Genomic DNA, 10,349 nt, shown 5'->3' on the forward strand with positions numbered 1-10,349 from the left:
TTGGATCTATTTATTTTTTATACATCAATAAATATTTTATGTCAGTGTCTTTTGTGTTCTTTAGAGTGTTGTGTTGAATTGTGTGCTTATATGAGGTATAGGAAGTTTTTTTAACCATATGATAAGATACTATGTGACATTCACATGTAAATGAACCATTAAGTGATACACACTAAACAAAAACCCTTAGTAAGAGTGCAGTTTATTATTTTTCATTGCTGTGTCTTGTTTTTTACTTTTTTAACCAGATTTTTTAAAAAACCATTGAGATCAGGATCTCTTTCACAAGGGTGACCTGGCCAAGAGGTCAGCAGCACATGTCATAAGAACAGTTACATAGAAGTGACAGTATAGATTAAAACATACAATTTTAGAGGTGCAATAGTGTTTTCAATAAGATGTTCAATGGTCTCACGCTGTCTGTCCCTCAGGACAGAACAGAAGGCTCCAACTGGAATAACTTCAGAGAGTTTCAGTTCAGTCTGTGGAGTATTCCATGCCGAGGGGGCAGCAGAGCTGAAAGCTCTTTTACCAAATAGTTTTGGCATCTTGTATTTTATGCACAATCTCCATGGCCTGACATGCTGATTATTACAGTAGGGTTGTAAACAAAATTATCTCTAGAGTGGATATCATTTGACAAAACTAGAAAAAAATGCATTGAGAACTATGTTAAACCTTTATTTAAGCATATTAGTTTTGGTTAGATAAAAAAATAATGACTGATGTAGAAGAGGGGAAAAAGCATTTGTTTTTTCAGCATATATGGGCCATTCTACTGAATTGGTTCAAATTCAGAGTTGGAATTTGATTATAATTTGTGTCCTATTTCGTAATTTTTTTTTCATGTATCCGTTGCACTGTATCTAAGAGATACACATTTAGTGAAGGTACACTCATTGTTCATTGTGTATTTTCAAACTATCTCTTAATAACTTTACTTTCCCCAAATTTGTCACAACTGTAACAAAGATATCCATTCCCACTAAAAATCATTGTTTTACCTTTGCAAATTTTGCTTCATTGCAAAATGGATTTGAATCCATTTTTAACTATTTTTGAACATTGACTTTTTAAGATTCATTCAAATCTACATCTTTTGTTGTAAAATTTGCAAATTTGATTGTATTGCTTTCAGAATTTTTAATAGTTGAGATTAGACATACACCTAAACAGTCATCAAAAAGTGTTTGTTGAGAATGAGAGATATTTTATTTTTGACAAAATGACCTGTGTTTTGGTAGTGACTACACGATTTTGGAAGTGACTATACTGTTTCGGTAGTGACCATAATTTCTAGATTGAAAGGTTATAATATTGTACCTTAATTATTTTTTGATAAATTTTAGCGTACAACATAATTTATTTTTGAAATTTTGAAATTTTGTTTTTTAAAAAAAGGGAACCCAATACCTCCCTGCTTGGCACTCATGATCAAGGGTTGGAATGGTGGGGTAAGATCACCCCTGGTGCATAACAGGTGTAGACCACTGCTCCCCAGAGGATGGGTCAAATGCAGACAACCAATTTGACGTACTTATGGTTAAGACAAGCAATGGGACTTTAACCTTATTATCAATGAAATATTTTGCATTATTATCAACTTCTACATAATTTACATCTATTTGGATGGAAAAAAGGTACATACCCAGAAATGTTTAATACAAACATTTAAGTAGAGTCACAAATGACAGTTAAAATTGTTAAAGAAGGCATCAAAGTGTGTGAACTTTCCACAACCAAAGTTACTAGATCAATCTATCAGTCAATCAATCAACCAACCAATCAATCAATCAATCAATCAGTCAATCATTCATTGTTTGTATAGTGCCAATTCATAACTGAAGTTATTTCAAGACACTTTACAAGGAGGGCAGGTCTAGTCCGTACTCTCTGATGTGGCCTGTCATAAAAGACCAGCATTTATCATTAGTATTATAATAAGGACTCTACCTTTTTATAAAAAGACCAGTGTTAATTTATTATAGAAGTGAAGTTTTGGCCTATATTGGCATTTTTTTCCCTTTTTCCCTATTTTGCCACTTACATTTCTGGGACTTTCTCCCATTTTTACCACTCTTTGCCCATTTTTAACCACCTCTTCTGACCTTTTTAAACCATGCTGCTTTTCACCCATTTTGTCTCTTTTTGCAATTATTCAATTATTTTCCATTTAACTTGTGTCAGTTTCTTAGTGTAGTTTCTTGCATCCTGATTTTTGTGCACATCATGGCCTAGCTATGAAGTCTGGAAAGACTTTCTAGATCATTTAGTTCAGTGTGCCCATCCACATTGTTAACATTACCAATAAAAAGGTAATTCAGTTTCAAGAAAAATGGGTTTATATTTCTATAAAGGCTATATTGTACAACATTATAAATAAAAATAATTAATTTCTTGTTGCTTTGCTAAGAGTGGTTATTATTCGGGTTGAAAATAAAATAGCGTTATCGCATCTAAGCTTTTTAATGGATCCTGATTTTGCAGACCTTCATGGTACCCCGGTTTGGCTGGGCTCTCCCCCTCATCCCCCCTTATGCTTTCAGAAACTGCTAGTTTGTTCTAATCGCTGCAGATTGTGAGTTTATTTTGTCATAGGTTTTGTTTTGCCTTATAGAAACTTAACTGTACTGCCCACTGAGGAATAAATCTTTCAAATTCCGTTTTTTTAATTTCCTATGCGCAGTGTACAATGAAAGCGGAACCTTTGTCTCGCTGCGGTTACATTTCAAGTCGGAATTATATGTACGACGGGTAAGCATGGGTACTCGAATAGCTGCACGTCAGGTAAATCAGAAAGCTTGTAACGAGGTGTATTTGATTTGTCATTGTTGATATTCTTCATTGTATTTCCGAAGGTTAATATTTAATGAGTTAATCTGTTATGTGTCTAAGAAACGAACAAAATCCTGCACACTTCCGCTTTAACCTTCATGTTTGCTAACTGAGGCTAGTGATGTAGCCTTTTTTAGCATAGCGTTTTACCTTTACCGCTGAAGTTGGTCCTTTCCTATAACTACAGTGGCTAATTTGACTTTTCGTTGACCTTAATTTAACACCAGCAAAATAGCACATACAACTATCGTTTGTGTTTTATAACACCTGTTTCTATCTTCAGGTGTTTCTCTTTTCTCTTCGAGGCGTCCACTCCTCTTTGGCCAGATCGCCTCTGTTTGGGACATGCTGTCTAAAGCCTCTGTCCATCCGCTGCAGCCTGTTCTGTTCCTCCAGAAGTCAGGATACTCTCCAGTCAACACAACACAGCCTCAGTGTGCTAACACCCTCATCCAGAAAACAGACCACAGAGCTTTCCTTTCACTCTTTGCTTGATATGGGATTCACAGACATTCAGGCGGAGCAGATCTGTGACACTGTGTCCAAAATCAGAGGTGGAAGTGCTGCCAGACACGCTCTGTCAACTCTCACAACTCTGTTGGTTTTTGGCCTGAATCCTTCCAGTGTGCTGAAACTGCTGGAAAAATGTCCTGAGCTTTACACTCTGAAGGAGTCCATGCTTCAGCAGCGTATAGACAACCTGCGAAAATTAGGTTTAGTTGAAGGTGAGGCGTACTTCAAGTCGAAATCTGAATACTATTTATTACATGTTTGTCTACCTGATATATTCTGTGTGACCCCTTCAGGCAGCCTTCAGCGAGTGGTGGCCTATTACCCTCTAATCCTCACTGTGCCGGTGAAGACAGTAAAGCGTGTGGTGATGTTCCTCAGAGAGAAGTGTCTGTTTACTGTCCAGCAGGTTACAGACATCCTCCGAGAAAGCCCAGCTGTAGTTATGGAAAACATGGATCAGCTGGAGTACAAGTTTCAGGTAAGCACTCATTTTTTGAGATTTCAGTGAGATGTAAAAATGTATTAATTGATTACAGGATGGATAATTGACACATTTATGAAACATAGCATTTGCTCCTCAGGGAATGCAGTCTGTGAGTTTTGTACTGTCAATGAGACTTAAAAAGTAAAAGTCAACCTTGGGTTATGGAATTTTATTAATATATAATTTGATGGAGCTTAAAACAATAAATCAAATTAAAAAATTGCATTTGTTTCCCTTATAAAACTGTCTTTTTGCTGTCAGTTGACAGTTCCCACTCTGAGGCTCAAAAATTACACTGTAACATCAAATTTATTGACTTCCTCAAAATTTATCCTCACATCATGTCCAAGTTTACAATATATGTAAGACTATACTCTCACATGTAGGTGCTGTTTACATAAGCAGTGTTTTTATTCAAACAAGGCACAGATTTTTTTTATTTTGTCCTCTGTGTCAGTTTGACCCCATCCCTCAATTTATAAAGTCTTTGTTTTTCTCAAACTGTCAACTTTACATCTACATTAGCTTTTCTATGTATAATGTCTAGGTGGTTTCCCTTTTGTCCTTCAGCAGATGGATAGTTCCAGTTTTATTTTACTTTTTTAAAACTCTGAATCACTTAAAGTGATGTGGACTTTGAACATTGTCATAGAGCTCCCCCTGGTGGCTGTAAATTAACTTTGACTGGTGAATTTGAATTACATGAATCTTGATGCTTACTAACCACTGATTGTTTGACAGTCTGTTCGTTTTTTACCATGGTTAAGCTGATGTCAATATAATCATTCTCCCTGAAGTTCCTTATAAACCTGTGAAGAGCTGAGGCAACATTCCTGACTTTTTACCTTCATTACCTGATGCAATGTCAGTGCATTTTTGATAATCTTTTTGTTTTTAAGATATATGACTGAGAAGCTACAAAACATTTCACTTAAATGCATGCTGGAAGGCAGCTGGGATGACAAATATGTCGGTCTTACCCTGTGTAGCCTCCATGCAGAAAAACTGAGGGATGATGAGTGTAGTAGTGACAAAGATGATTGCTTAAGTGGTGTTTTTCAACAGCCCAGATTATGAAGTCAGTGTAGACCCGCTAGCTAAAGCACAATGACTCAGGGACATGTTTGAAGAGGAGCATGGAGATAGTTTTTTTTTAGTATTTGATTTTAACCCTTTACCTACTGAGGTAGCGTCGGTAATCTGTTCTATATGTCTGGAGTTTTATTACCATAACTCTGTCAAAGTTTGTCCGATTTGAAAAATTCCAACGGTGTTGGAAAGCTGAGAATTGTGGGCATGCGCACATATATGGTTCATTACGGTACTCGCAACCATATAACGTGGGCATTCATAACAATACACCAGAAGTTTGGAGAGACAACTACACAGATCCTCAGCACCATAACTCCTCGAAAGTTTGCTCTATTTAAAAAATTCCAGCGCTGACAGAAAACTAAGAATCTGTGCTTTCCGGCAATACATGATGTGTGGTATATATATTACAGTAATGTCGAACAGTGCTGTGAAAAGGTCAGTTTTGCAGAAGACCAGTGAGAAAGGAGAGTGAAGGGAGAGAATAAAAGGAGAGCGAGCGAGAGTGGTGTTTTGTTTTCTAAAAATAGCATTAGATAGTGGCATTTGTGCATGTCTGTTTTATTACACACATTTATAATGTATAATAACTGCTGACAATTCCATATAATGTGCAATAATCATTAACCAGATGTTGAAAAGTCAAGTTCAAGTACTCCTGGGAAACGGGACCAAAGCTCTCAGACTTAGGGCATTTCCTGACTATTTTACAGCCAGAATAACAAAATATGTCCATATCACTATTTTTAGCCTCAGTAGGTAAAGGGTTAAAACTTTATGGCAAAGGCAATTAAAAACAGTTAAAACCAGGAGTATAAACTTCTAATGTTTTGATTTCATGTTTCTATCTGCAAATGAGGCTGATGGAAAAAAAAAAGATTTTCTAACAATGAAATCTTGTGCATATAAACGAAAACAAGGTTTATAGAAGTTGTTTTAAAACAGTACTTACATTTTAGAGGGTGTTTTTTTATGAAGCTTTAGATATAAATCGGTAAAAACAAAATCAGATTTGACTGACTCAAACAGGAAGTCTGATAGTACAGTGGATTTTCAAATTGCAACTAAGATTAGATTAACTATAGACATTCTGAGATTAATTAGAATCTAAAATTGTAATCGTTGACAGCCTTTATTTTAAGTCATTGTTAAGTTTTTTTCAAACTTAAAATTCTGAGTCCCACAGGGTTTTAACAGCACTTGTCCATCCCTGTCTCTACAGTACGTCTACTTTCGAATGGGTGTCAAACAGCCGCAGATGGTGAAATCTAGACTGTTCCGCTTTCCTTTGGAAGAAGTGCGCTATCGACACTGTTTTCTGGAGCACCGGGGCCTGTATGAGACCCCCGACAAGAAAGGACAAACAATCATCATCAACCCTAAACTGGAAAGCATCCTTAACATTAATGAAGACAGCTTTGTTGCTGATGTTGCCATGGCATCAGCAGAGGAGTATGATGTCTTTAAGAGACTGATGGCAAGAGAATGTCAGGAACAGGAGCTTCAGATGGGTAGCATAGATGCTGGAAGTGATGAGGAGGATGAAGATGAGGAAGCTGAGGAAGCTGGAGGAAAAAGTGGGTACAGAAAGAGGAGAAAAAAATAACCTATCAGGGGACTTGGACAACTTAAAGTAATGGATGAGGAAATTACACATTGTTGTTTGCAAATGACAGAATAAAATATCTCTTTGTTGAACTCAGGTCTGTCATTTGTGGTTTTAGGAATGTATCTAAGAGACACATAGAAACTTTGATTTCAGTCACACTGAAGTTTTCTCATCTGTATTTTTGTCCAAAGTTAAATAGGTTTCCTACTTCCCTCAAGCGAATTTAAAGCAGCTTTGGAGGCTTCAGTGCAGGGAAATTAAAATTGTAAAGTCACGGTCATCAACTTAATCTACATGGTTTAGAAATTAGCTGAACTTTTCATTCAACCAATCCATGTTTAAGACATCTTGGATAGAAATCATTGAAAAGCTAAAAGGATAAAAGCCCCACCCTGTTACTATGTGACAGTCAAGTGCTTGCACCTTTCTCCTTCCCTATTTTATCTACAAGAGTCAACAGAGAGCATCAGATAAGGCCAGTGGACTCGACGAGACCTGCAAAACTGCCATTGATTTATAAAAGCTGTAAGGCAAATGAATGTGACGCACGGAGAGCTGGACACCAGGTAAGAAAACTAACCTTTAATTAATCAATAATTTGTAGATAAATGCGTGAGCACAAACACAAGATAGCTATTTTCTATATTTATCTCAAGTGTTTGAGTATTTGTAAGCTTGTGTTGCATAACTGCGGTGAATTTTTTGCTGCAAAAACATTAAAAGTAATGTTTCAAAGAAAAAGTATTTTCAGTCTTTTTCATTTTTGTGCTCTTTCATTTCCATAGGTGAGATATTATGTAATGTTTCCTACATCAAGTTAAATTTGAACAAAACCTCCTCATTTGCATTTATTTGAACTACAACATCAAGGGGGCAGAGTATAACTGAATGCTGCCCATGTTTGAATATTAGCAGGCTGAACTATCTTTTCTGGCTAAATGACAATAGAGAAGCATGTAATTTCATCATAAACATAAGGTAATAATACAGATACTAGTTGGCCAATAGCTGTTGATTAGATCACCATGTTAGAATTGCTCTTAAAAGTTGTTTCTATATGAATTATCAAGCTTGGTTTTGAGGGGAGTCATTCTGTGTTTTGATATCTATTTTTTTTTCCTTTTTTTTTTTTTGCTCACAGGAAGTTCTTAAAGGAATAAGTTGGCACACCTCAGTCTGGAGTATTTGTTTCAAAACTCAAGAGGCAAAATGACGTCATCAGTCCTCATTTCAAACCTCACACAGGAGTGGGTGGAGAGTCTGCGCAGGTGGCACCTTGACTTTTTTTTCATCCCCACCACAGTCGTCACTCTGGCCACCTTGCTAGCCAACCCTATACTCCTCATGTGCATCTTTCTATCCCGAGCCCTGCGTCAGGAGACACGCTACCTACTGGTGGCCAACACCCTGGTGGCTGACATGCTCTTCCTCATCCTTAACCTGTCAACGGTGATCTGTAATGCCGTGAGGGCTCAAATCCCCTGGCTGCTCTGTGAGATCATCACAGCTGTCACCGTCACCACCTACTGCTGTGCCATCCTCACTGTCACTCTCATGGTGGTTGACACCTACGCTGCGGTCCGCTGGCCCCTCCATTACCATGACATTCTTCCCCCTGCACGGACTCACCGTATACTTGTTGGGTTGTGGGTGGTGGCGGCGATTTACCCTTTCGTTCTGGTGATAATGATGGAGAATGAAAGAGGAAACCCATATGGCAATGTGTCCATGTGTCTGGCCATCATCTCCCTTGGCCTCATTCAGGCCAAAGACAAAGCAGGGATCCACTTCTACTTCTTTATTGCCGCTCTCCTTTGCACCTTACTCATTTTGTACTGCTACATACGCCTCTACATGGTCACACGGACTCAGGGAATCTGGCAGAGCCGCTTCTCCAGGGCCCGGGTCACACTCTTAGCTCATGGGCTTCTACTTCTGCTTTACTTCGCTCCTGGCCTTGTTTTCACCGTGGAGCTCTTCCTCTTCCACAGGAAAGACATAAATCTCGATGTCCGGGTGTGGATCAGCACAATCAATATGTGTGTTTTCATGCTGCTGCCCAGGGCATTTGCTCCATACCTGTATGGACTGAGGTACAGGGAGATCTCAGACACTCTGATGCAGTTTCTACAGCAGCACAGGGGACTCAGCCAGGCCACAGTTTCATAGAGACACTTAAAAACTCCCCCTTTCTCTCTAATAATTTATTTGAGGACAACCTAGTTTATTCTGTTTCAAAACACTCAACACTTGATCTCATTCAAGTCCTTTTTTGAACGACGAAATCTGAGGAAAAATTGAGTGCAAAGGGACCAGATATTCATTTACCACAGTAAGCCAAGTAAAACTAAGAACTTAAATATGGTAAAGATTAAATCATTTTTATACTGCAAGAGAATTAAATTCTTGTTTTAATTAGTCAGATATTGCAATAAACTATTTTATACTGCTTGACTGTCAATTATAATGAAATTAGCTTTGTAAAAACCTTAATAGATTATGTCTTCATATACCTGCAGACATAGCTAATGAATTGGGTTAAAGCACTTTAATACAGTGATGAATAATGATTACTGACACCTTTTAAATTGGCTAATGACCCAACATTATCTCTGTGTGGGTGTATCACAAGCTTGAAGGGTCTCTCATTGTAAGGAATTGTTAAAAGCTGGTCTTTAAATTCCTTATCACCTATATTTTTTATATTATTGTAGGATTTAATTTTTGTTTTTTAAAGGCCTGATTTGTCCCATGGGCTGCCTATTGAATAGGACAGATCTGGCACAGTAGAGAAATGTATTTATTCTTTCATTATATTTATTTGCAGTGGTTCACATTTAAAGCAATACCTTTAAAAGTTCAAATGTGTATTTGTATTTAACTACCAAGGATGCACTTCTCATCAGCTCATTAAAATCTCTAAATTCACAGAAACAACACTGAGTAAGCATCTTCTGTTTTGCCGACAGCAGTAACACCAGATGGTGTTTGCTTCTCTGCCTCTGATCCTTTAAATCTTAGTTCAGAATAATACATATCCTGGACACAAGAAGAATCTGTAGTTCAGTACAGTTGGATTGTTTGTCCCCGTTTGTGTTTATTGAAGCACTTCATTACCTTAGCTGATGCTAAGCATCACTTAAAGACCTGTGTGACTTTTTCCATGTCATCATGACTTCTTTACTGCTTTGTCAATCAAAAAAAGAACATCCTGGACTCTTAATTACTTTTTCTGTCTCAATGTTGGGGAATCTGCAGTCCAATTATTTATTTAAATAAACTGTATACTCCAAATGTGTATTTCATCTTCATATGTTATGTAAAAGCCACGTAGAATCAGACACTCAGCTTTATAGCAAAGAAGCACTTAACTCTATTTGCCCTCAAAGTGGTGTTTGTCTAGAACTGCAGTTCTGAGAAAATCATTAACCAATGCCTGAATGACTTGGGGTGGGAAAAAAGTGCATTTAGAAAGGTGTGGTAGAAGGAGAGGAGTAAGAAGTTTGTCTCTGCTTTGTGCAATCTGTTACTGGTAGAGAACTCATCGGTAGAGGGACACATTTGTCTGTCTGCAGGGTCATGTCACAGCTTGTTCTTGCAGCACATTCAGGTGAATGTTTACCTGTTATTAAGCCACAGGGCCTTGTTTTCTTCACACATGGTTTAAAGTCTACACCTGGTGCCGGCCTTTCTACCTGTGAAACTTGATGCATGCATGGCAAACACTTTTTTAAAATGTTTGCTTTTTTCGTTCCATTTCATAAACATGGCTCTGGGATTACATATGATTAATAGTGTCAGAATCAGTTGTATAAT

General features: G+C 37.5%; 2 protein-coding genes across 2 annotated transcripts; both read left to right on the forward strand.

Annotated features, from left to right (window-relative positions):
- The first annotated feature begins 2,717 nt into the window (after positions 1-2,717).
- On the forward strand, positions 2,718-6,622 carry mterf4 (mitochondrial transcription termination factor 4). The gene is made up of 4 exons (XM_041804330.1): positions 2,718-2,787; positions 3,119-3,560; positions 3,642-3,826; positions 6,147-6,622. Exons 1-4 carry the CDS (start codon positions 2,761-2,763, stop codon positions 6,528-6,530), a joined length of 1,038 nt encoding a protein of 345 aa, XP_041660264.1. The 5' UTR covers positions 2,718-2,760; the 3' UTR covers positions 6,531-6,622.
- Positions 6,623-6,755: 133 nt separating this feature from the next.
- On the forward strand, positions 6,756-9,945 carry LOC121520737 (probable G-protein coupled receptor 148). Its single transcript, XM_041804332.1, has 2 exons — positions 6,756-7,099; positions 7,675-9,945. The coding sequence occupies exon 2, from the start codon at positions 7,743-7,745 to the stop codon at positions 8,700-8,702; it is 960 nt and encodes a 319-aa protein (XP_041660266.1). The 5' UTR covers positions 6,756-7,099; positions 7,675-7,742; the 3' UTR covers positions 8,703-9,945.
- Positions 9,946-10,349: the final 404 nt, after the last annotated feature.

Source organism: Cheilinus undulatus, linkage group 13 (assembly GCF_018320785.1).
Source record: "Cheilinus undulatus linkage group 13, ASM1832078v1, whole genome shotgun sequence".
In the NCBI taxonomy this organism is placed as follows: domain Eukaryota; kingdom Metazoa; phylum Chordata; class Actinopteri; order Labriformes; family Labridae; genus Cheilinus; species Cheilinus undulatus.

What these genes read in the sequence shown, in the direction of transcription:
- LOC121520737 (XM_041804332.1), top strand. Translation starts at nt 7,743, where the DNA reads ATGACGTCATCAGTCCTCATTTCAAACCTCACACAGGAGTGGGTGGAG.
- mterf4 (XM_041804330.1), top strand. Translation starts at nt 2,761, where the DNA reads ATGGGTACTCGAATAGCTGCACGTCAG. An exon ending in AAAATTAGGTTTAGTTGAAG is followed by an intron (nt 3,561 to 3,641) that starts GTGAGGCGTACT and finishes TGACCCCTTCAG; the next exon opens with GCAGCCTTCAGCGAGTGGTG. An exon ending in AGCTGGAGTACAAGTTTCAG is followed by an intron (nt 3,827 to 6,146) that starts GTAAGCACTCAT and finishes CTGTCTCTACAG; the next exon opens with TACGTCTACTTTCGAATGGG.